The sequence below is a fragment of the Orussus abietinus genome, unplaced genomic scaffold, assembly GCF_000612105.2.
Source record: "Orussus abietinus isolate OABI.00-Male unplaced genomic scaffold, Oabi_2.0 scaffold108, whole genome shotgun sequence".
NCBI classification, from domain to species: Eukaryota; Metazoa; Arthropoda; class Insecta; order Hymenoptera; family Orussidae; genus Orussus; species Orussus abietinus.
This window is the reverse complement of record NW_019394302.1, coordinates 248,123-273,769: the sequence shown is the minus strand read 5'-3', so window position 1 is coordinate 273,769 and position 25,647 is coordinate 248,123. Positions and strand designations below refer to the sequence as shown.

Sequence of the window (25,647 nt, the reverse complement as noted above, 5' to 3'; positions counted from 1 at the left end):
GAGTGCCGATTAAGGCGACACGAAAGGTCGATCGTTCGCGATGTCAAGTTTTCTCCCTTAACTTCACTTCTTACCGCCATTAAGGAAAGAGTGCCGATTAAGGCGACACGAAAGGTCGATTGTTCGCGATGTCAAGTTTTCTCCCTTAACTTCACTTCTTACCGCCTTTAAGGAAAGAGTGTCGATTAAGGCGACACGAAAGGTCGATCGTTCGCCATGTCAAGCTTTCTCCCTTAACTTTACTTATTACCGCCTTTGAGGAATTATCGGTTATGTCGAGAACAACGCGCGCTCTGTAAGTGCTCTTAGACCGAGAAGCACCAAAATGGCGGTCTCGTCGAAAAGGGAGGAGGCCTGAAAATCCTTTTGGATGGTACACCTGAACGAGTCGAATGAATTCTATTTTTTTCTCTTTTTGTATATCCTTCACCTACACGAATGAAATTTCTTGCGGCAGTCTTTCGATCTGCCCGCAATGTACCATTTGTACGAAAACGATCTTCTCATCTTGCCCCCCACCCTCTTTTCTTCCAGCCCCTCTTTATCGGGCCCTGCCTCTACTTGGGAACGCGTAAGCTAGGTTATGTCTGCTCTCGCGGGGCGCGCGATTACGCATGCGCATATGCGATGTCAGCGCCTTCCGGTGCGCCGGCGTACTATCGGCGAGATGCGCCCGATAAGAGCCGGGCGGCTCCGAGGGGCGGCCCTCGTCAGGAGACACGGAGAGGAAAAAGACGCGGCGAGATATCGCGTTAGCCTAGTCTCCCGTGGCTGCATCCATTATGCGGTCGTTGGTCCCTTCCTGTCGGCTTTCGAGCACGTAAGAGGGCGACACGTCAGGAGGCGCCACCGGCGGAGGACTCGCGAAAGCCATGGATGGAAGAATGTATTGGGTCATGGATGGAATCATGTATTGGGTCATGGATGGAATCATGTACGGACTATGCATGGAAGAATATATAGATCATGGGTGGAACAATATATAGACTATGCATGGAACAATATATAGACTATGTATGGAACAATATATAGAACCTAAAGTCCCATCTTACAAGGAAGGTACCTGAGGTGTCCCCCTCCAATTTTGTTCATTTTAAAATATGTTATAGAGGACTAAAATCTAAGGGACCCGTGTTTTTTTTTTATCGGCGGATAAACACTTTTAGGGGGTGAAATCAGGCTTCAAGGTTGGCCGTGCAAGGGGGTTAGTTGGCTGTTTCATATAGAAGCACTCGACCGATTTTCATGAAACCGTCAAAATGTAGGAAATGAAGAATTATGAAACATGCATTTGGAATTTTTCGAACAAAATTCATTTTTAAGGGGTGAGCCACCCCTTTGAATACTTCTTTTACCCCTTACGCGAGCAGTAATTGTTCTATCCAAATGATACTTTCTTTGTATTGTTCTGGTCTATAAATTAACCAAGTGTCATTTGGATAGAACAATTACTGCTCGCGTAAGGGGTAAAATAAGTATTCAAAGGAGTGGCTCACCCCTTAAAAATGAATTTTTTTAGAAAAATTCCAAATGTATGTTTCATAATTCTTCATTCCCTACATTTTGACGGTTGTTTCATGAAAATCGGTCGAGTGCTTCTATATGAAACAGCCAACTCACCCCCTTGCACGGCCAATCTTGAAGCCTGATTTCACCCCCTAAAAGTGTTTATCCGCCGATAAAAAAAAACACGGGTCCCTTAGATTTTAGTCCTCTATAACATATTTAAAAATGAACAAAATCGGAGGGGGACACCTCGGGTACCTTCCTTGTCGGACCAGGGAGAAGTCTCCGCCATAAGAAAGCGAGCGGTAAGGCGGCCATATTGGACAATCAATTTTTTTACCCTCCTGGTCACCTTCTTTTGTCTTTCCCGTTTGCTCTAATTTATTTCCTTTTACGACTCTACATAAAACATCGTTCACAGAGGTCTTTGTGCTACATGTTGGCATGTCGACCTTCGTTCTCATTTAGCACCGTTTTTTATGCGGTGAGTAGAAAAGTGACATAAGTAAATCTCACGTAATTAGGAGCATTTAAGATTTTGGCTGACCAATATGGCTACCTTCTTGTTGGTCCCACGTGTTCCCCTCTTATTTGCTCGAGCACTGACTCCTCTGGCTTGGGCTCTGTCCGTGAATTCTTAAATCCATGGCGGAAACGCGGAAGGCGTCGCACCGCCATGCCATGGCTTTCTCGTGCCTCTCGTTAGTTCGAGGTTAACGGCCACGTGACCCGCCGTTTCCAGATCAAGGTCAAGGGTGGCTCCGCGATGCAAAACGAACTAGGGGGGGGGATCCCGTTTCCGATAAACGCCATTGCCCCCATTTTACGGTGATAAGGATAGCATCCCAGGTGTACTTAACCGATTTTCTCGGATCCGACATGCTTGTACAATGATAAATGAGAGACACGAACCCTCCTTTACGTGCTAACCCGCGAGTTTAAGCGATGTAAACCATCCTCACTGTTGATCCCCATGAACAGTTTATACGGTTTCTTGCAAACGGGGTTGGATACCACGTGTCTTTGGAATCGCTTGTTCAAAATGCAGAATTTACAGGAATGCCGCCCAGGAAATGGTCCATTTACGAGAAGATCTCAATAATCTATCCGTCCCTTAAACTCCCGAAATGACGAGGGTAACCTAAATATGTATCTCTAATTTTTTCGATGTACCACGTCATATGTTGAGATATATTAAATCGGTTAAGTGTGGCTGGGATAGTTTCCTTGGGAATATGACTTTTTGGTCGACGGTGATCCCCTGGTCCAGGAATTCACGTTCGTCGTTGAATTCTTGAGTTAACCTCAAAAAAACTGGAACTCGGGGGGCTCCTCGGTAAAAGTCAGTCGCTAAGCCGCGCTGATGGAAACGGATGTTAGGTGTCTCACCCTGGGCGCCAGGTTCGCCCGGATTTACGGGCTTTTGACGGTTTGCGGGGGCGCGGCGACCTGTTTTGTTTTGGCGTGGCCACTCGAGACGGGAGACGGACAGCTGCCGCGAACAGGGATTGAGACACATCCGCCATCTTTTTCCGCCAAGGCGGACTCTTTTCTGGTCCTCGGCCGCGTATGGGACTTAAGCCGCCGCGCGTAAATAACCCTCGGCTTCGGCACCGGGTATTTTTACGCGTGCCGTGCCGCCTTCACGTCGGTGGTTTGCATGCCGGCGACAAAAATATTGCCCGCGACCCGACGCCATCGCCGCGCCGTTGCCGGATCGCGAGATTGCCTGGCAACCGCGACGCCACCTTCCCATTCGTTCTCCATAGTTTTTTGTACTTTTTTTTTAATTTTTTTCATGTCCCTGCACCTTCGAATCTTGAAAGAAAATTTCACTTAGATCGCCAAGGAAGCGTTTCCTGAAGTATCGGATTAATCCCTCGTTTGCTAATATTTAAAGGTATTAATACTTAGAGTTTACCAGGTCGCGCGAGAAACGCGTCGAGTTGCCTGGCAACCGCGCCGCTACCGGCACTTTCGTTCTCCAACTTTCCCCGACATTGCTGAACTTTAACCTCTTACCGAGTCGGCAATTAACGTGCCTTTAAGTCGGGAAACACGAGCTGCAACGCTGTGCTAACAGTTTGTAAACATTTGTAGCGTGAAAGGTATATTCACCAAATCGCGCGTCACGTTGCCTGGTAACCACGTGTTGCGTCGCCTAGTAACCGCGTCTTAGCGACCGCGTCCTAGCAACCGCGTCCTTTCCTTCGGTTTCTTCGTCGAGCCGGTCACCCTCGCGCCTGTTTAATTAACTGATCGAATCTGGCCTAACCATTGTGCTCGCATAATCGATCATGGCTTTCTTCTCTTTCCAGATCACTCGAGAGAGGTGAAATAAGGAGGGCGAGATTCCACCGTGCAGCTGCAGCTGCGACCCCGCAGGATACTTTTCTCGCTGACCTCGCAGTGATGGGATCATTCGGTTAGCGAGGGGAACTAATTTCGGTCACTTAGGATCGATATCGATCCAGAGATCCTTCGATCTATCGAGTGCCGGGTCGTCAGAGGGCGCCAGAGTCGCGAGGCTTGGATGTTGCACGATACGGAAACACGCGGAGTTCTTTCCTCGCGAAAGTGGACCAGGGGCATATGGCCCTGGACTATGGTACTACCTACAATATGCACCACACGAATCAATTAGGTACGTATCTTGCAATTAAGAACAATTATCAAACCTTCACCTTTAAGGACGGTTACATGCTGAGAAAAAACTGTCATTAAACCAAGGACATATTTCTTTGAATAGTACCAAAGACATATTTTGTTAATTCAAAGAATAATTATTTCACTCACATAAATTCGAATAAATTGGATGAAAGGTTTTTTTCTTTTATTCAGAAATAAGACAACTTATTTGAATTAACAAAATGTTTCTTTGCTACAATGAATTTTTTTTTTCTCAGTGCACCAACCGCGATTAGAATGAAGTTTCTTAGTTACGATTAGTCACCCACTAATTAACGAAATTCCTGTTGTACCGACAAAAGTTAGACTAAACCGATCTTGAAAATCCATTGCTAGGTAACCCGAAATCGGGCGATTAACTTTAATGACGAGTTAAGTAATCATTGATTAAGAATCTTAACCTGAGTGTCGGTGTAAACGGCCCTTAAGGTCTAAGGTAGAACCCCGATTGCATGGAAATTACCCTTCTTTAACTCTACCCTTCTCTCAAACCCATTTACACCCTACAATTAGAGATTCTAAGCGGTGCCTAAATTTTTCATCCCTTCACCCACGATTAAAGTACTCTGCTACTCCAGTCGGGCGCATTGTTGGATCTGTAATCAATTTTACAACCGATCGTCCATGGGGAAATTGATCGAATACCGGATTTAATATTCAGGGTTCTAAGTGCTTTTACTAATTCCTATAGCAAAGTAAGGAGCTTTACGGCTCGCGAGTAAAGGCGATAACAATTGTCTGCCGAGGTTGGAGCCAAGGCTCTCCAGGGTTGTCGATCGCGCCGAAGGAGACCCGATCGTTGCATAATGCGCGTATAAAAAAAAAAAAAGAAGAAAAGTATCGACCTCGTGGAGACATAGAGCCAAAAGACTCGGCGATAATTCGCGTTAGGGGGTATTATCGCCTCGTTAACGAGCCAGGAGTCCGTCCAATCGGATGGCCCGTACTTCCCCTCGACCGCTACGGCGGAACAGCTGATCGCCTCCAACCGAAGAAACTAGTTTTCCGACTCTTCGCGCTCGTCAGGGAGGAAATTAATTACGGGCTGGTTATGCAACATTATGTCGACGATACCCTCGTGGGTAATGCCGATAAGCTCAGGATTTATCTCGGACGTATATCTCGCGGAGTGAGATCTATTAGGTCTTAGATCGCTTAATCGGGAAGGAATCTCCTATCTTCTTATCTTCATCGAGGCGAGGGACTCGAGGCATCTTCCCTTCGGGTAAAAAGTGTCGGAGTTAGTCCCGAGGAAATCGCGTCCAGAGGGACACCAGCGAACTCCTTAGTGGCGAACGCGCCTTTTGGGATCTTGACACGCGCCCCCAAAGAGTGGAGAATTCGATGTACACAAATGTCAGACTAAGTTTAGAAGTCGGCGGCTAATCTTAGCAATCGGCCACCGGCCAGAAATACAAGCTCTAAGCCGAGAGGGCTCCCTCGCAAGCTGTTTTTGCGCCTTCGGACATGGTCTTCCTACTCCTCCAGGAAGAGGGACCAACAATGTCCGCTCTACAGCCTGTGAATGTTTTCAACCATTTGTTGACCATTGGTTGATCGATTGGTCATCTTTCGACCTGGATTTTGGTGTATGTATCCCGGTTTTTAGGTTAAATCGGTGTTGTTAGGATGTGCGGTCCTGGTTTAGAGGTGCCGAGTCTTCTTTTGGGAATTGGGGAACAAGGATTCGCCCTAAATCCACGAGCCACGGTGCAGGCGCGAACGGGTTTCTAAACACGTGGAAGTCCGGGACGAAAATAATCCTCCGGTGGGCACACAGCGGCCCGTCGTATTTTTAGGGACCCTGTCGCTAAATCCGTCACAAAGAGAGACAAAGCCGGCGGTTAAGGCAGTCGCTGTTAGCTCTGTGTGCGCGCCGGCTGTTACGAAATCTCCGGCCACTGCGCAGCCGTGTTGTGATAGTGGGCGGTGGCAACTCCACTCGCGTGATCACTTGGAAATTGATAATCGAAGAAATTGGGAGGGATGGGAGACGATTTATAGATAGTTGATGCTCGATCAATGGAGGCAACTTGCGGAAATAGTAGTTAGGACCTGGTTAGAGCAAACAAACACCAACCCGACAATCAAGGGAATTACCCCTACATTGATATGCTACACTTTTTTGCGTAGGCTGCCAACCCGATAACGAAGGGAGTTACCCTTAGATTGATATGTTGCACTTTTTTGAGTAGGCGGCCAACCCGGCAATAACAAATTAAGTCCTAACTAGGGCATACCTTGACGCCAATCAGGAGAAGTTGTCTTAAATGCGTGATTAAAACCCTGATTCTGTCTTCACCTGATGATAACCAGGAGGAATTGTTTTAAATTAGAGCTAGATTAAATTCTGGTTAGGTCTTAACTTGGGGTTAACCAAGAAGAATTGTGTTATATACCCGACCAGGTCCTAACAAGGCAGGGGCCATTGCTGGGAACTTCAAACTTGGGAGCCCTAGCTAAAGGGTTAGGTACTGTCTAGGGCTTTTCTATCAGTATTTTCCCCATGAAAATAGTAGAAGACGCGTTTCTTTCGTCATTCGACATAACCTATTCTCATAGATACGTATTTTCCTCGATACTCTACCGAGTTTCTTGCTTGGTCGTGGTTATCGGAAGGGACCACTGCTGGTCCATCGTCCTATCGTTAGAGGGTTGGTAGCCGAGCTCGTGAACTGGAGAACCGTTGAGAACTCGTTTGGGACAAAACGCTCGCCGAGGAAAGTAATAAAGAGTGGAAACGAACGGCATCTCAGCCTACCTACCTACATCGACTGACCTACGCCAACTTATGCGGTCATTTCACCAGGCAAATAGTCATTTCCGAGCTTAGGAATCCGCAGGTTTTCTCCGCGATGGAGTCGCTCTTTACTCCACGATCTTACACACGTTCTACCAGTACCCTGTTCTGGGTTATCACGGATAGAAAGCATCGTTCGGCGGATTTTTTTGGTCCCAAGGGCTTGCAAAAACCGGGGATAAGCACCCTATCAAACCTTGTTAGGCTAGTGGGCAGACTTCGGAGAAACAACGAGAAGTTACAAAGGATTCATGAATCCAGGCGACAATTGGGAGTGTGAGACCCACCAGCTGGGAAACATAAAGTAACATAACGGCTTATCACTGATAGAAATCACCGTGTGGGGGATTTTTTATATCCAAGGGCTTGCAAAAAACCAAGATAAGCAGCCTATCAGACCTTGTTAGGCTAGTGGACTGACTTCGGAGACACAGCGAGATGTTACAAAGGATTCACGAATTCAGGTGACTCTGGGGAGTCTAAGACTCATCAGCTGGGAAACATAACGTAACATGACATAACGTACCTACTTCGTTATACTTGTCAAGGGAAAGAACACGAGGTAGAGTCTCGAATCCTGATGGCGCACCCACGCGCGGGTTTCGCAAAAAGCGCAGGCGATCCTTCCGAAGACCGGCGGTCGATATCGACCGAGATCGAATTTTGATCGATCGACCTTTGAGGTCGATAGGCCGGATCGTCCGTGTCCTGGCTGTAGGAGCATTCGGTTGACCTACACACCGACATTCGTCGCTAATAATAGGCCCCGGCCACGCCATTGTTGCTTTTTCCACCCGGTCGCCGGGTGGCGCCACTGTCTGACTTTCTCGGCCCTGTGGGCGCGTACGAGGATGTCGACCCACGTGCGTACACGCGCGAGCGAATTAATGGACACGTACCATTACATGCGCTGCCGTAAAAGACGCACTTTTTCACATAACCAAGAACTACCCGACACACTTTGGATGTGCCACCGTGTGCGAGTAACCGAGCGTGCTGTGAATTTGACATAGAATCCGGGTGGAATAGTGACTAGGAAATCGATGATAGGATGCCCTAGCTAGGTCTTCCACATTCTAAGCCCTAGCGAGGGCAAGCCCTAGATAGGACTTGGTTCTGCATCCAAGACAACTTTTCCAGGTTAAAGCTAAGTAAATGTAATTGGGAGTGCGGTTGATAACGAATTGATGAAGAACTCGGGTGTAAAAATGATCAGAAAGTCGAAGGTAGGATGTAGGCCCTAGCTAGGACTTCCACATTCTAAGCCCTAGCGAGGGCAAGCCCTAGATAGGACTTGGTTCTGCATCTAAGACAACTTTTCCAGGTTAAATCTAAGTAAATGTAATTGGGAGTGCGGTTGATAACGAATTGATAAAGAACTCGGGTGGAAAAATGACCAGAAAGTCCAAGGTAGGATGTAAGCCCTAGCTAGGACTTCCACATTCTAAGCCCTAGCGAGGGCAAGCCCTAGTCAGGACTTGGTTCTCCATCTAAGACAACTTTTCCAGGTTAAATCTAAGTAAATGTAATTAGGAGTGCGGTTGATAACGAATTGATAATTAGGCATTATTTAGAAGAGTGACGTTCCAATATAGGGCCTACATTGGTAGCCTCTCGTCCTAGGTAGGTCCTAGCTAGCCCTTGCCGATTTTCCATGTAAATTACCAGGAGAGGAAGTAAATGCGTACAATGTATCAGCAGATGTATGGTTTTTATTGCATATGAGAGCAATTGACGGAACTCTCGTACGTGTTGGTGTACATGGCCAAAGCAACGATAAGCTTTCTTGATTAACCCCGAGTGAGTTTTCTCCTCGCCTTGGCTCGTTATGCGGATTTACACCGCGGCCCGGGTTTATTATGTAATAACGAGCGTAAACTCGGTATCCAATTATGGTGACTAATGCGCACCCGAAGAGAGAAAGGAAAGAGAGAGAGAGAGAGGAACCGCGGTGAAGGAATTCACCTTAACTTAGAATCTGCGATGCTTAGAGGATGAATTAAAAGGACTAAATTTAACCCGTTTCGACTCGTTACGTGGATTTACAACGCAACAGTACCCGGGTTTATTATATAATAACGGGCGTAAACTCGGCGTCAATTTCAGCGAGTAAGGTGCGCGCTAAAAGGGGAGATTTACGTTGCATAAGATATTCTATGTACGGGATGTCGGAATCATACTCACCTCCATTAAGGTGATACAAAAGGGACATTCTATATTAATGAAACGTTAAAATATTTATAAAACATTTCGCAAAACTGGATGGACCGGATCATTGGACATTTCAATATGTGATTATAGAGGCCCTAAGGAAGTGCATGGTGCGCATGGAATTTCATTTTTAATAACAAATTGTTTGATTTATTCCAGACTAGAACCAAGTGTACATTTTTGTTTGTTTTGGAAAGTGAAATTTCACGAGCACCACGTCCTTCCTTGGGGCCTTCGTAATCATATGATGAAGTTTCAAATGTTCCGATGCACCCAGTTTGGAAAAAAAGTATTCTAAATATTTTGACGTGTAATATGCAATGACTCTTTCATATCAGCTTAAGGTCGGGGCTTTGAAACATTTGCCACTTTGATTAATCGCTCTGTTATGCGCTGCTTTGGGAAATATTTGCAGCCGAAATTGCCTCAGCAAGAATACCAAAGGAATGGTTCAATTTGCTCCATATGTCGTCCGTGGCGCATATGTTGGAAATGACTTCCGAATAGGTCTTTAAGGCAATCAAGTATTGACTGTTCATGACTAAAGTCTAAATATTCAGCTCTCGACACTTATCGTCGACCGGAGAGAACCTTATTGGGATCGATCGCACTCGTGCTTAAAGGGTACCATTAAGCGATCGACATGTGCACGCAAAACGACGTCGTGGAGTCAGGAAATTGATTTCCTGGGCTGGGCTGGTGATTCTGCGTTAATCAGCCTGCGTGACTAACGACCGAAGACGAAGGACATGGGGAATTTTGCTGGGCACACTTTGCCCTGCTTTGTTTCCCGGAATGGCGACAATTCCTGGATTTATATTTAATTACACCTCGCCCTAGAAGGCGCGGAATTATCCCGAGCCTTTCTTCCCGTAAGAGCTGAGCGAGTACACTGGGAGACATCGATGCCCTCCCAACCTGCACAGGCGATGTCATGTCTGCCCGTATTAATGAACATTCCTTTAAAATTTGTTTATTAATCTCATGGTTCAAGGAAGCGTCCTGCCGAGATCTTGGCGAAAGTCGGTCCTTTATCGGGGTTCTTTCTAATTATTAATTAGCAGCTTAGGCGGGGTTTAAGTGCGTACATCCGGAGAAGGGTTTGTGGGAGTCGGTACACGCTGGTCTGGTCGCAATTACCTTAATTAATGTGGGCCATAATTGTCGTCGCTCATGGCGGAGACGAGCCGCGCGTTAATCGCGGACAAGACCTCGGCGTCTCCCGTCTGCAATTTCGCCGGATAGCACGTATGAATCATGCGGAAATTAAACCACCGAGAGAGGCTAATCAACGCGTATTTCTGTAAACTCACGTTTGATTTTTCCCGAACGAGGAAAAAAAAGGGCCGGAAGTGTTGAGCCTCGGGACTTCTCAATTTCGAGTACTATAGAAAATCTGCAAGGATTTCTACGCCGAGATATCAGCGTTCTGTGATATCACATTATCACGTTATCACTAAGAGCTGTCGAATAGACGTCACTTTCTAAAGGGATAGGTATGCTATTGCAAAATGAAAGAATAACTTAACAGTTGACTTGACACTATTTTTAAAACGTAGCTAATTATAAGTCATAGGATGCCAACCCACCAATACAGGGCTTACATTGAAACGCCGTACTCTTTCTACACTGAGAATGAAAATTCATTGAATCTAAGAAATATCTTGATAATTCAAAGAATAATTATTTCACGCAAATGAACTCAAATAAATTGCCATAATTCTTGAGAAACGTTACATCCCATTTTTTTCCAGTTTATCTGAAATAATTATTCTTCAAATTAGCAAAATGTTTCTTTGGTACTATTCAAAGAAATATATCTGGCTCAATGAATTTTCTTTCTTTTTTTTTCTCGGCGTATGTAGGTACTAGGTAAAATATCCTAAATAAGCCCGATATAGAAATAATCGGCAAAATTACGTTGATGAAGAAGTAAATTTTAGGTAAGCCCTAGCTGGGTGCTAACAGAACGCCTAGGTAAAATTGTCTTATATGGTAAATCAACTTCTAATTAGGTCTTAAAGTTAACCAGGAAAAATGATTCTGGGTGCGGAAATAAGTGAAATAAGTTCTAACCAAGGCTTATCTTGACTGGGGCCAAGAACAAAGTTCTAGATAGGGCCTTAACCCTATCTTGGATTCCCTGGTCAATTTTCCACGTGGCCAATTATCGGCGATCCCACGCATACATGTTACTTTGAAATAACCCTTTGACTTCCTGAAACACCTTATTGGAGAGCGATACCGGGGAAAAGTGAAGGAATCCATTTGAATTGACTGTGTGCCTAGAATGCACGTAACGGATAAGATCGATCTATAAAACCCTGACAAGAAGAGCGATCGACGGCCGTGCGTAACTCGATCTCGACTCCTTCTGGATCGCCCACGTGACCAATGGAGATCGATTGCGATCTATTGATCGATCGATCGATCGATCGCCAGCTCGTATTGCGTTGCGTTCGGTTATTTCGCGCGTTAACCGATCGGTGAGTAATAAATGGAAACCGCGATGTATATATGTACATAGTACATAGTGTGTACCGAAATACATGATGCGATGCGTGTACCGATAGACGGGACGTCGTTGACATCAAATGGATGTTATGCACCTATTTGTAAATATTTAGATCGAACTTTAGATCTCCGGCGCTACTTTTATATCGCCTTAAATACTTAAATAGAATTTCGCCATGTTGCACTGTGGGACGCTTTCATAAAAAAAAAATTGTTAACGTGTCTATAAATGATTTTTTTAAATAATTGAAATTTCAAGAGTGTCAGGACCTTTCTTATTGTCTCCATACTCAAGTTGTGAAGTTTGTAACGAGACCTTTCACGTCACTTTCGCATCACGTTAAATGGTTAAATAGAATTTGGCGATATTCCGCCGTGCAACAGCTTCATAAAATAAAAATTGAAAAAATAAAAAATAAAAAGGGAAGGAACGAGAAAACAACCTCTCTGATCTTTCTCTTTTTCATTTCCACTGTCTTCATAGTCAGATCAACATACATCCATGTCTATACATTCTACGCCCGCGGTTTTATTAATAGCATTAATTGTTTCAACAAAAAATGACTGACGAGACCGACGGCTTTGCGGATTTGTGACAGAACTGATGATCTGGAACTATCGCGGATGGGAAGTTGAAACACCGCTTTGTCAACCTGCTTTATGATTAAACTGTCAGGTGATATAAGACCTGTTGATCGATACCTTTCGGGCGTAATGTTGACGTAACTTTAATATTAATAAACACGCATATTAATGGCGTTGGACGAGGGGAATGTCGGGAGCAATGCGCGTCCTTACGTAATCGCCGTTTCGCCTGTCGGTGGCCAGAGTAAATATAACCACGCGATAATCGGCGGCATAATGATGTTGTTATTGACAGTGCGCGCTTCTCGGGATTAGCGGTTTCCGTAACCTCGCGGAAAAGTTTCCGCGAGCGGCGCAGAATCCGCGATTACGCGCGGAAAATCGCGCCAGCCGTTTGCCGCGCGCGGCACGACGTAAGAACGGCCACGCTTCGATGGGAAGATGACTGACATCGAATATTAATATCTTAACGAGGGCCCTAGCTTATACTTAACCTTCGAACTTGTGCAGAAAAAAAAAGTTACAGCGTTTAACATAATAATAATATGGGCAAATCTGGTCCTATCAATGCGGAAAATTGACTCAGAAATCCGAAATACTGCCTAAGCCCTAGCTAGGGCTTGCGTATTAGCAGTTTCCAGCTCCAATCAAACTAGGTCCTAATTAGAACTTGTTCTTGTATCCGACACAATTTTTCCTGATTAATGCTAATGTACAATCAACTTGGATAAAGGGCAATTTTCAATTTTTCCAGGGTTTCTTTTTCGAAGCACCTAGCTAGGGCATCCTTGAAATTTAATTATATATTAACGTAATTTTTCTCGATTTTTCACTTATCACGTTAACATAGGATGTCTTGGATAGGCCCTATATAGAAAAATGTGAGATCTAATTTATAACCCTATATCAGCTGATACCCTAGCTGGTTCTAGCTAGATTTTCTACGCGACAAGGCTGTTTAACCTAGTCACTGTCAACTACGAGATATCTCGTAGTAAGCGTATGTACCAAGATTGCCTATAAATTTTCCTGCCAGTGAATGGGTTAAGTTCCTAACTAGGATTTGCATATTAGGAGTTTCCAGCTCGAACCAAAGGAGGTCCTAATTACCACTTGATCTTGTATCCAAGATAATTTCTCCTAATTGATGCTAATGTAAAATCTACTTGGATAAAGTCCAAGTTCCAATTTTACTAGGGCATCCTTGAAATTTAATGATATATTAACGTAATTTTTCTGGATTTTTCGGTTATCACGTCAGCAGAGGATGTCTTGTCTAGGCCCTATATAGAAAAATGTGAGATCTAATTTATAACCCTTTATTAGCTGATACCATAGCTGATAGGTTTCAGCTAGGTCCTAGCAAAACTTTCTAGAGGGAAGGCCGTTCAACCCTGGAAATCCGTTCCCTAGGGATCCAGGTACGAGTATCCTGTCTCGATCCTTATCGATCGACCATTTATCCCCTGGGTTTCCCGTATCCGCCATAGATCTCTCGTGTTTCAGATGGATCATTGGATAAATCCAGTCAATTCGGTCCCGAAGGATTTCTCGCTGCCATTTGCTACGCGGCGGGAGTTACGATCCCTCGGGATCGATTCGATCGATAGGGATCGTTAATCGAATAGATCCAGATCCCCCGCGCAGATTGCGATCTCTGGGTTTCTACATATCACGATCTACGCCAAGAGTCTCCGTAAATCCGGACCGGTGTAGACGCCTTCGATGTTCCCGCTTCTGGGAAACGTCGAATCTTATTATTAACCTATAAATGGCGGCTCGATGAAATAAAGGGCTGCGTTTCGCTATTATCTCACGCTCTTCTGGATTTAAATCAGGGTGGTTATGAATTTACGTCTCACGACAGTCGTATCCCCTTTTAAACACCTCTTAACACAATTCTCTATAGATCTTCACAGGTGATATCGGAAATTAGTATACGAAAGATTTCCAAATACATTATATGAAATTCGTGTCCTAAAACCCGAACATAATGTAATACAAGATCTGAAAATATACACCGAGAGGAAAAAGATTCACCGAACCGAAGAAATATTTTCTTAATTCCAAGGATAATTGTTTGAGCCAATAATAAATTGTCATAATTTTGGATAAATTTTGCATCCGATTTATTCCAGTTTGAGTTAAATTATTATTCTTAGAGTTAACAGGGGATTTCATTGGTACTGTTCTAAGAGATATGTCTTTGGCTCGATTTTTCTCGGTGTAGTGTCTTGAGAAAAATTCTCGACTACATGTGTGTGCTTATTTTCAACGGATATTTATAACAGTGCAGGGTGGATTTTCGTCTCGGATCGATAGGTTCGCCGATCTTCGTCGATATTATCCTCGGCTCGATACTATCCTCGATATTCCTCCGATATTCCTGCTCGGTTTCTGGGAAGCCATTGGCATTGCCGAGTCTCGAACTACCGGCTCCATTGTTACGTGGTGGGCAAGAGCGGGAGAGAATGGCTCTAAATTACGTCGATCGTTTCGCCGCTCTTGGTAACTTCTTCGGCGTCGTCGTCCCGGTCGCGGCTGGTCTTGCGAAAGGCACTTCTATTCTCTGCCTAGGTAAAGTTACCGGCATTTAGAGCATGAAGCAAGGGTACGGGCGCACCCGTGAGCGCGTACCTAGGTAGAGCTTTTTTTCTTAAGTAGGACCAAGCGACGAGCAAATGCAGGTTGCATACCGAAGTCTTGGTCTTGGTCTTGCAATTGTGGTCAACTCTTGGTTTTCGTTCTTAATATTCTATAAGACCAAGACCAAAACTAAGACATCAGATCCATGCGCATCCACGAGCACGTACATAGGTAAAGGTTTTGTCTTGTGTAGGATCTAGTGACGAGCAAATGCAAGACCAACATTAAGCCTATCACGATCTTGTGGTCTTCTATACTCAAGTCTTGTTCCTCCACGGTTAAATCCTAATCTTGAAATTATATGGTGTTCTTGGTATGTGTCTTCGTCTTGTATCTCTTGAAAACCAAGACCAATTTTGCACATCATCAGCAGGACTACTGGTAACGAGCAAATGCAAGACCAACATTAAGCCTATCACGATCTTGTGGTCTTCTATACTCAAGTCTTGTTCCTCCACGGTTGAATCCTGGTCTTGAAATTATATGGTGTTCTTGGTATTTGTCTTCGTATTGTATCTCTTGAAAACCAAGACCAATTTTGCACATCATCAGCAGGACTACTAGTTACCAAGAATAGAGACCACGAACGACTTCGCCGTTTTCTGGCAGTTTTTCGGAAAGGCCCGCGATAAGTATTGGTCTATTCGCGGAGGAGGTCATTTCAAATCTGGGCCTGGTAATCGCGGACACTTATCAACATAAGTATCCTGGTGTAAAAAAGCTGCACACGGGCACCTCCGCGGGACTTCGCCGGGACTTGCGGCGAACGCGAGGAACGTTTAACGTTCCTACCGGGCCCATTACAATGGCGGTCGCGGTCCCAGGATCGCTATGAACGCGATACGTTCGCTCGAAGAGACCTTGGGGGCCGCTCCTGGAACGAGCGGGAGCCTTTGAGGAAATAGAATCGGCTCTCATTAGAAAGAACCGAGCTTTCGTTTCGATCCTTCGACTTGTAATTCCAAAGTTACACCCCCACGTGGAAAACTGACTAGGAAACCCTAAGTAGGGTTTTGGCCCTAGATAGGGTTTAGGCCCTAGCTAGGGCCAGCCCTAGCTAATATACCCCTAGTTAGGGCTTATTCCCGGTTCCAAGACAATTTTTCCTGGTCAACGCCAAGCTGAACCCTATCTAGGATTCAATTTAGCATCCAAGACATTGTTATGCAGCCTTTCTCTGTTGGCTCCCAGCTAGGGTATGCTTAGAATTAGACAATGCGTGAATGAAATATCGAATGAAATTAATTCCTTTTTTGAGCCAGCTTAGGATGTCACGGCTACGGCCTGCACCCTGAAATGACATTTTAGTTGAAGTATTATTTTGTTTGGTATCGATTTGTGGCTTAGATAGGCCCTAGCTAGGGCCAGTCCTAGCTAATATACCCCTAGTTAGGGCTTATTCCCGGTTCCAAGACAATTTTTCCTGGTCAACGCCAAGCTGAACCCTATCTAGGATTCAATTTAGCATCCAAGACATTTTTATGCAGCCTTTCTCTGTTGGCCCCCAGCTAGGGTATGCTTAGAATAAAACAATGCGTGAATAGAATATCGAATGAAATTAATTCCTTTTTTGAGCCAGCTTAGGATGTCACGGCTACGGCCTGCACCCTGAAATGACATTCTAGTTGAAGTGTTATTTTGTATGGTACCGATTTGTGGCTTAGGTAGGTCTTTGCTAGTGCCCTTGCAGATTTCTTTCCAGGGGTGCTGTAAATGTTAAATCATGCCCGGCTATGAAGGATCCGCGGGTAATTTCGGCTGATCCTTTACCGCGCCGTGGGATGCCTCGGGCCGATAAAAATCACCAGACGAGGGGGCAAAATCCCCCAGAATCCGGTTGCGCACGGCAACGCCGCCTTGGATTCCGCGGTGCTATTACGAGCGAGACGAGCTCCTCTCCCAAAAAGCTCCAGTCGATAATCGTCGAGTTATATACCTTGTCGCTCCGGCGACGAGTCCGGATCGAAACGGAAGGCTATTCCTGGCCAATGCCGGACAATTACGTTAGGGTTTTATTTATCAACCTCCTCGGCTGAGACCGAATACCGACGGCGCGTATAACTCGAATGGGCTTTGAATATTTCAGAACGCCGATTCCTGGAGGGTTCCCTCTTCTGTTAGGACCCTAGAATTTTTCGGAAGGATCGTCAAATCTTTAAGAGGATATATGAATATATTTCTGCTCGGAAGGGTTATCGAAGCATTTTTAACACTCCGTGGCAGAAAGTGTTCGGCCGTTTTTGGCCGCGCAAAGCCGCCATTGGAGCACCGCGGAGTCCCGTTCGGCCATTATTAATGGCGCAATTTGTAAGTCTCGTTTACTCCACGTCCGAGATTTAACCGCGGCCTGTGTATGTGCGACCCGCCTGGAATGCCGTAATATCAATCATCGACGGCAGAGCCACTCGCGGCTTCCAGGAAAATCGCTCGCATCGCGATTCCCCTCTCGCTCGTCCTCTCTTTTCGATACACCTCTATGGGGAAAGAGGCAGTCGTTCTTTACAAAGAGACTAGGAAATTGTTGGGGCATAATCGCGAGTACTGGTCTTCGTTTGATCGCGTATGACGGTCCCGAGTAAAGAACAAAGAAAAATGAAGGGGCCCTAGCTAAGACCTAGCTAGGACTCAAACGTATCAATATAGGGTCTGCATTGAAACGTCACACTTTCTTATGCAGGACCTCAATAAACCCTTCAATTTTCCCAGTAAAGGAGTATTCGTAATAAAATTATGTCGATTGGTAAATCAATCTCAGACTGTAGGACCTAGCTAGGACGCAAACCTACCAACATAGGGCTTGCATTGAAACATCACACTATTTTATACAGGACCTCACTAAACCCTTCAATTTTCCCAGTAAAGGAGGATTTGTAATAAAATTATGTCGATTGGTAAATCAATCTTGGACTGTAGGATCTAGCTAGGACGTAAACGTATAAAGATGTAAAGAATAAATCCGAGACCCTAGCTAGGACCTAGCTAGGACGTAAATTTACCAACATAGGGCCTACATTGAAACGTCACACTTTTCTATGCAGAACCCGACTGAGCGCCTAAATTTTCCTAGAAAAGGAATATTCGACCAAAATTACGTCGATACGTAAATAAATCTTAGACCCTAGCTAGGTTTCTCCGTAGACAAAATGCCTACATAAAATTCCCCGAAGCCAAATGAAGTGCTAGCCAGTCCTCAGCTTGATCAGGAAAAGTTGCCACAAAATCGCGAGTTAGAGCCGAGAACACCTATCGTAGAAACCTTAGCTAGGGCCCAGACCCTATGATCTGCTAGTGAATTTTTCATAGAAGCACGTCCCGGGGGGAAACCAAGCAGTATGTCACGTGAAAGGAAAACCGCCCTGAAAATGAGGTGTGTATAGCTAGCACCCCCACCTTTACACAATTCAAATTTCTATACCTTAACATTTTGTGCTCTTTATGTGCTAATAATATGCTACATCAGACAATTTTTTGCTAGCACCTCTGAAAATGCTCTCGCATTTCCCCACCCTTTTAGGCGTACCTCGCAAACCGCTCGAGCTAGAGTCTTGCGGTTTTCACCATTCTCTTTCTTTTCGGGAGATGCGGAGAATGCCCCGACACCCATTCGCATCGTTCCAGTGTAGGTTGCCCTTTAGGTGCGATTGGTTGCTCAAGATGGCGGCGCCCCGAGGCGCAGGTGCTGCCGCGCCGGCGATCGGCCGCAAAGAGGAATGCAACGCGAGGCAACGCAGTCTTCTCGGCCTGTGTGGCACTTTGTTGCTCGAGGCAACCGCCGCACACGTCGCGGACACGGTTAGAGGCCGGCACCTCGCAAAAACACACGCCGCGAACGGCACACACGTGTACGCCCGAGAAAAACGGAATTGCGGCTTACTCTCGCTGGGAGTTTCATTCCTCCGCGAGTTCGGATCCGCCATACTTGAAAGGTGGTTCCAGCTGCGCCGCTCGTTAGATCTTCGCGTTTTATCGTCCCCCTTATCGATTTATTGTACCGCTTGTAATTACCCACCATTATATGTGAAACTTCTGGTGACACGACAATGCGTATTATGAAAGGAAAAATTAACGCTTTAATTTCCCCCGCGAGAAATGACCACTTACCATCTCTAAGTGGCATAGCTTGAGTAAACGTATTTCATATCGTTATTTAATTTAAATTCCATCACCAATTCACGATTGGCTGAGCTTAACGCTTGAAGTTCGTGTTAAAGTCGTCGCTGATTATCATTGATATCTTAATTCATTTTCATGTTCTCTTGGCGTAGGATGTATGGACTTTGTAAACCGAAGGTGTTGCATTGAATGATGTGGAAAGGAAATGAGGGAATAGAGGGACTTTTTCTTTGTTTGTTCCTGATTGTCGCCCTCTTAGTTTTTTAAGTATAGAATGAGAAAAGGCGAGAAATCAGCGTTTTTTGGTGTTTCTTTTTTTTTTCCTCCTCATTTTGGTTATCTATATAGTCGGATCGGTGTAGGGGGTTGGTATTCTCTATTATAATGGTTTTCTTTCCTGAATATAGCACAATTGACTGGGACACGTGTTTAGGGATCGTTATCAAATACTTCGGCAGATCGTCTTGGAGTCTCCGTCGGTCGAAAGGAGGAGCTGAGGAGAGAAAGAGAATTTCAGGGTAAAGTCGACTTCCCCGTGAGGCCTCTCGAGTACCGTTGGCCGCTTCTGTGGAAACGATCCATGAGAAAAGGGGCCCTGCTACCGATCGGAGGAGCAGGACTAACGGCAGGGCCCCTCTCGTAGCCTTGGACTTGACTCGGTGGAATGCGGCGAGCAGTGACCCCTGTTCACTTCTCTCGCTTCCCTTGCTCGCGCAACTTCACTCTCTTTGTCTCCCTCTTGCCCACCTGTGTCCGGCTGTGGCCCTCGCGCGGGACCACGATCAACTTCCCGCGTCGGCGACTCGGCGCCCAACTTCCTTGGGATTTTTCGCGTCGCGGAGGCACGGTGGAGAAAAATGTTCCGGACAATAGTTGTTGCGGCAACAATTCTAAACAACTTCCTCGGGAAGCGTTTTCCTCCAGCGCCTGCCGATGGGGCAGAAAATATCAACATCGCGTATCTCCATCGAGAAACGGCGACTGGACGCCTGATATCCTCACGATTTTTCGTATCACAGAGGCACGGTGGACGGAAGTATTTCAGACAATAGTTGTTACGCAAACAATTCTAAACAACTTCCTCAGGAAGCGTTTTTCTCCAGCGCCTAGCGATAGGACAGGAGATCGCAAGTTTGCACGCCTCCGTGGAGTTTCGACGACTCTACACCGAACTTCTTCCCGACTTTTCGCGTCATCGTGACATGGCGGACGAAAACGTTTCATACGAAAGTTGTTGCGCAAGTAATTGCGAACAACTTTCTCAGGAAGCGTTTTTTTTCCAGTGCTTGCCAATGGGGCGAGAGATCGCAACTGCTCTCGGTGGCGAATCGAAAGACGAAATCGGCAGGCGTTATAATCTCGGCGCTTTTTTCGAACGCCCCCTTATTAAAAGGAAAACGCGTGCCGGATTTCCAGTGTGCAAAAGTATACGTGCGTGAACACGTATATTTAGAGTGGAGGGGCAAGCCGGCCTCACGGGAGTACCTTTGTTGTCGAGTATTTATAGAACGATGACTCTATCGAGGCAACGAGCCGATAAATATCGATAATCTGCCGCCATATTCGCCACCCACCAGTCGCCATCGTCAAAGAGATTACGCCAGGAAGGCGAGAACCAGTTGTTCGAATGTTTATTTATGCCGGTTCTTTTACGTTTTATCGCGACGTAGTCGACCGATCGCGCATTACGAGATGCGCTTCATCGCCAAGGACGACTTCGTTATCGAGAAACTCGACCGGTCCTATTTGCTGCTCCATCGAAAAGAACTTTCCTAAATCCCGTTGGATGTATTCAAATATAATAACTTTGGAGGATCGAGGTACTTAAACAGCATTAGCTTCAAAAGACAAAGTCGTTTGCAAAAACCTGCGCATTTTATTAAATAAGACGGAAAAAAACCAGCGGAACCCGCAAGGATGTTTCGAACCACTGCACAGATTCTATAAAGAAAAATGCATACACGTGTCAAGGTTGCGATTGAGAGTGGAAACTACACGGTTGGACTATTTCGTGCAAATCCATCGCCCTATGTAGAAAATTCACTAGAAAATACCAGATTGTATTCAGGCCCTAGGTAGGGCTATCACTATAGGAGCTCCCAATGAAAGCAAGCCCTATTTAGGGTTTAACTCTGCATTCAACATTTTTTGGTTTAAGCGTAGTTAAAACCTATTTAAGATTTGATTCACCTTCCAAGGCACGTTTATCTAGGTTTTTCCCTTTATCGCCTAGCTACGGTGTACTGAAAATTTAATTACATGCATCAACAAAACCGTGTCCGACTCTTCCCTTAATAGACTCAATTACAAACCATACAAATATTAATAGAACTTTTCTCCAATCTGGGTGCACCGAATCATTTGAAACTTCAGCACGTGATTATGAACGCCTTAAGTAAGAACGTGGTCCTCGTGAAATTTCATTTTTCTGAAAAGAATATGTATTCTTGGTTCTAGTCTGGGATAAATAAAAACTTGTTTTATTATAAATGAAACTTCATGAGCGCCACGTACTTTCATAGGGCCTCCATAATCACATGCTGGAGTTTTTAACGATTTGGTGCATCCTGTTTGTGGAAGTTTTATTAATATTTTGACGTTTTATATATATATACAATGACCCTTTTTATATCACCTTAACATAGCTTTGATAGGTATTATGTAGATGAGTGATATTCAAATGTAGGCCCTATGTGTGTGTGTGTGACATTACAATGTAGACCCTACGTGGATGTATGACATTCTAATATATATGTACATTGGTACAGTGGCGAATATGAATGCCTCCCCTGCAGATGCGGCATCGCCTGTGCAGGATGGGAGGGCATTGATGTCTCCCAGTCTACATTGGTACTTTGCCATCCTAGGGGCTATGTAGTCTGCAGATTTTACTCACCGGTGGCATTCGTTCTGCTTTATCGACGGAAGGTCCTTAACCGACCGGTGAATGGAGAAGAAACTGCATGCTGCAGCCCGATCAGGTGGCTCGTGATGATTAATCATTAATAACACACGCTTACGAATGAGCGAAGGTCGTCGCAATGACTGTCGCGATACGCCACGAACTATGACGGCCTTCGGACTTAAAATAGAATCCCGGATGACTTTACCTGACGCACGTTAATGTGGACTTTTAGCCGGTGGAATTCCTCTCGGTATACAGGGCGACTCATGCGTACGTACGTACGTACATTATGTACACCGAAAGGCATAAATGCCTTCCCTAATCACAGGGTGCCGCCAGGGTGGGATTAGAAGACATTCATGTCCATGAATATACGTGTGATATATGAACGCAAGATACATGGAAACCTAACTATTAATTTAATCTTCTTGCGAAGGCAGCGAGATGGGAAGAATGCGAACAGAGGAACTATTTTTTTCTTCCTCTTGTTATTAGATAAAAAAAATCCTTTTGATATCTTGAACACTTTCTTGTACAAATGTATTCCAAAACCGGATACAGCGACCCTCGAAACGGAAAACTGAGAAACATTAACTGCACGTCGAGAAATTTTTCTATGTGAGCATTGGTGTAAGTGTTTAAAATTTTAAACAAATTAGTTAGGTGGGGTAATAAATCGGTAGAAGTGGCGATATATGTACTGTAACGCGCTTTTCTCGAGATACAATTTTGTGGATATATTTTGTGTACAGGTGTACCATTGGAATTTCCATACTTGTGTATTTAAATTCCTAACGCAATTGCATATGTATCGAAATATTAATTTTCGATCACGTACAAGTACACGAGTGCGCGTATTTTGAGATACGCGTTATAGTACATTTGTTAACATTTGTACCGACTTCATTCCTCGGCTTATTATTTCCTTCGAGGTTTTGGAATCGAGGTCGAATACTTTTGTACGAATTGTCACGTAGAATTGTCCATCAAAATGTAAGGTACATTTATTCGGCTTTTATTCCGGGCGCCGTTGTTTCCGATTTTGGCTGTTTATATTCGAAGGGGTTCGAAATATCGAAACATTTTTGCCCGCGTACGTAAATAAATCCGCACATGCCAATGGCTAAAAAGTCGGCCGTGAAGAATCGACTCCACGTGCCGGCCTTTTTACGAGCTTAATTCTGAAAAAGTGACACAGAGAAATGGCACCCTTCTCCTTCCTTTTCTTTTTTTCGCGTGGGACGGAAATATTCTCAGACGTCACCGGCACTCCTGTAAATATTCCACTTATTTTTTCGCGTAAATACAGATCAAAAAGCACAGAATTCGATGTCTTCGTCCCTTGAGTCGCCGAAATAAATGTTACCTTCCTATAGCGTTAAATCTTAACTCCGTCATAACCCTGATCTTCGATAACATATCTGACGTTTTTTTTCTTTTTTTTTCCCCCTTCATGTCTAATAATTGCATTGGGCGATGTTTTCCTTTCAATCCGGAACAGCAATTGCGATTTATTCTTTACTCAAGTGCGGGTATTGTGTTTTTATTAAACGTGTTGGTTTAACCGGCAGTATTTCCTAAGAGCTTATCGCCTTTTTCCTAAGATGGCTCGCGATACTCTCCGTCTCTTTTATTGTTGTCGCGATATCAATCATATCGAGTCATGCGATCGGGCGCCCCGTTTATCTCGAGTCCAAAAAAGAACGTTGAATTCTTTCGTGGCATCGATCGGACGCGATCGATGTCCATTGAGGCGAAGTGACTTGATAAGATCGGTTACGATATCGAGAAGCGAGAGTTGAGCTTCGATTGGTCGCCGATAGAGGCGCCACTCGGGGTAGTTGAAGGTTCTCTCGCGAGTGGCGCTAAGATCGTCTTTCAACCGTGACGTTGAATGTATAGGAATTGATAAAACTGTGAAGATAGCGAAAATTGATAGAGAGAACAGTGGGGCTGTTTTCTTAACGTTTCTCTCTCTTTTTATATGAAACAGTTACGCAATGCAAAATGGCGATAGCCTATCTAGCAGCAGAAGAAAGAGGGAAAAGAAATAGACCTTCCGTTTGCCTCCTTTCCTTTTCGTTGCTTTCGCAAGAATATCAAGGAAATGGTTATGTTTATGGGATCCGTGTATCCGATATCCTTGTTTATACTGTTAAAAAATATCTGTTCGAGATATAACATACACGTATTCAGTTTTTTTTTCTTTTTTTTTTCAAGCAAGAATATTTAAAATTTCATGTACAATTGTGTTCGGGGATTTAGTACCAAATTTTGAAATCTCTTGTATACTGATATTCGTATATTGTGTGTATTTTGAAAATACACACAATATACGAAATTGCGTGTATTTTGAAAATACACACAATATACGAAATTGCGTGTATTTTGAAAATACACACAATATACGAAATTGCGTGTATTTTGAAAATACACACGATGGAAGTGTTCCAAAAATTGATACATTTTTAACAGTGTACCACATTTCGACGCCTTTTCCACCCAGTGACAGTTGTCATTAACCATTTTGGTATATCTTCTCTTGCTTTTATGTTAAGCACCGCGGTTTCGGATATTAGTATACATTAATAATTGAAAGTGTTCCAAAAATCGATACGTTTTCAACAGTGTACCACATTTCGACGACTTTTCCACCCAGTAACAGGTGTCATTAATCATTTCACTTGCATTTGTTTCAGAAGACGTGGGTTACAGAAGTGTCGAAATCACGTCCGCGTTTACCCACCTTCCCCAGAAAGGTGAGTATCCCTTTCGTCCACGTATCTATTTGTTCATTTATTTATCCCTTATTTATGGAAAAGCGTCGGTCGCGGTATAGGAGGGATTTCCAATCGACGTGGCGCCAATGTCGAATTGGGAAACGGATGTGATCGATTGCTTCCAATGTGGAACCGACCAATCCGGGACTTTCCCGAATTGAATTCGAAATCCGAGAGACGATCCGCAGTTACCCGATAAATATGTCAAACGTTCGTGTCCTTTGGCCCAGCTCCAAAAGACATTCCGAAAATATGGTCCCGAATTCAATATCTTGCATGTACGCACCGACATGAATTCTTGCGACCTTGTTTTCGAAAATCCGACCGAGCCAAGGCTTCTGGAAATGTCACTTCGCGTCTTTGAAATGGACCTCGGTAATATTTCAGGGAGAATATCGGAGGAAATGAGAAATATAACCGTTCTCGTGAAATTCTGCCCGCGGACGCAGAATGCGTGGACTCTGCACATTTATCTGTCTATAAATTTAGGAGAAACGAGGATAGAAAATGAAAGGCTTGTTTTTCGCTCCTCCCTCTCTTTCTACGTGAAACAATTACAAAAAGTGCAATACGATTCTCTCTGATTTCTCTATTTCAAATCCGCTGTCAGATCCGAGTCAGATCTCTGGACGTAGGATAGGTACGCTGTTAAAAATATTCATAAAATTCATACACTCTCGGTACATAACATTGCGATAAAGCCGTAAATTTCATGTCTCAAAATTGAATTATTAAACATTTATGATAAACTTCGTAGTCCAGTATGACGACAGGCCATCCAACAGCAAAAATTAAAATTTTTTTTTTCGCTTTTTTCGTAAGAATATCAAGAGAATGGTTCGATTTTCGGGCTCCATGATGAGAACATAAATGTCATGATCGATCAAGGTTTTTCTATA

At 44.4% G+C, this 25,647-nt stretch overlaps 1 protein-coding gene across 8 annotated transcripts in view; it reads left to right on the top strand.

Annotated features, from left to right (window-relative positions):
• The window catches only part of LOC105702311 (histone deacetylase 4), a 69,560-nt gene that overhangs the window by 10,967 nt on the left and 32,946 nt on the right, over positions 1-25,647 (top strand). For 7 of the 8 annotated variants that reach the window (XM_023435069.1, XM_023435068.1, XM_023435067.1 and 4 more), the window contains exons 2-3: positions 3,825-4,150; positions 24,668-24,727. In XM_023435069.1, coding sequence (XP_023290837.1) covers positions 4,099-4,150; positions 24,668-24,727 — 112 coding nt within the window. In that variant the 5' untranslated portion in view covers positions 3,825-4,098. The remainder of the gene's footprint in view (positions 1-3,824; positions 4,151-24,667; positions 24,728-25,647) is intronic. The other variant, XM_012429794.2, reaches the window with a different exon arrangement.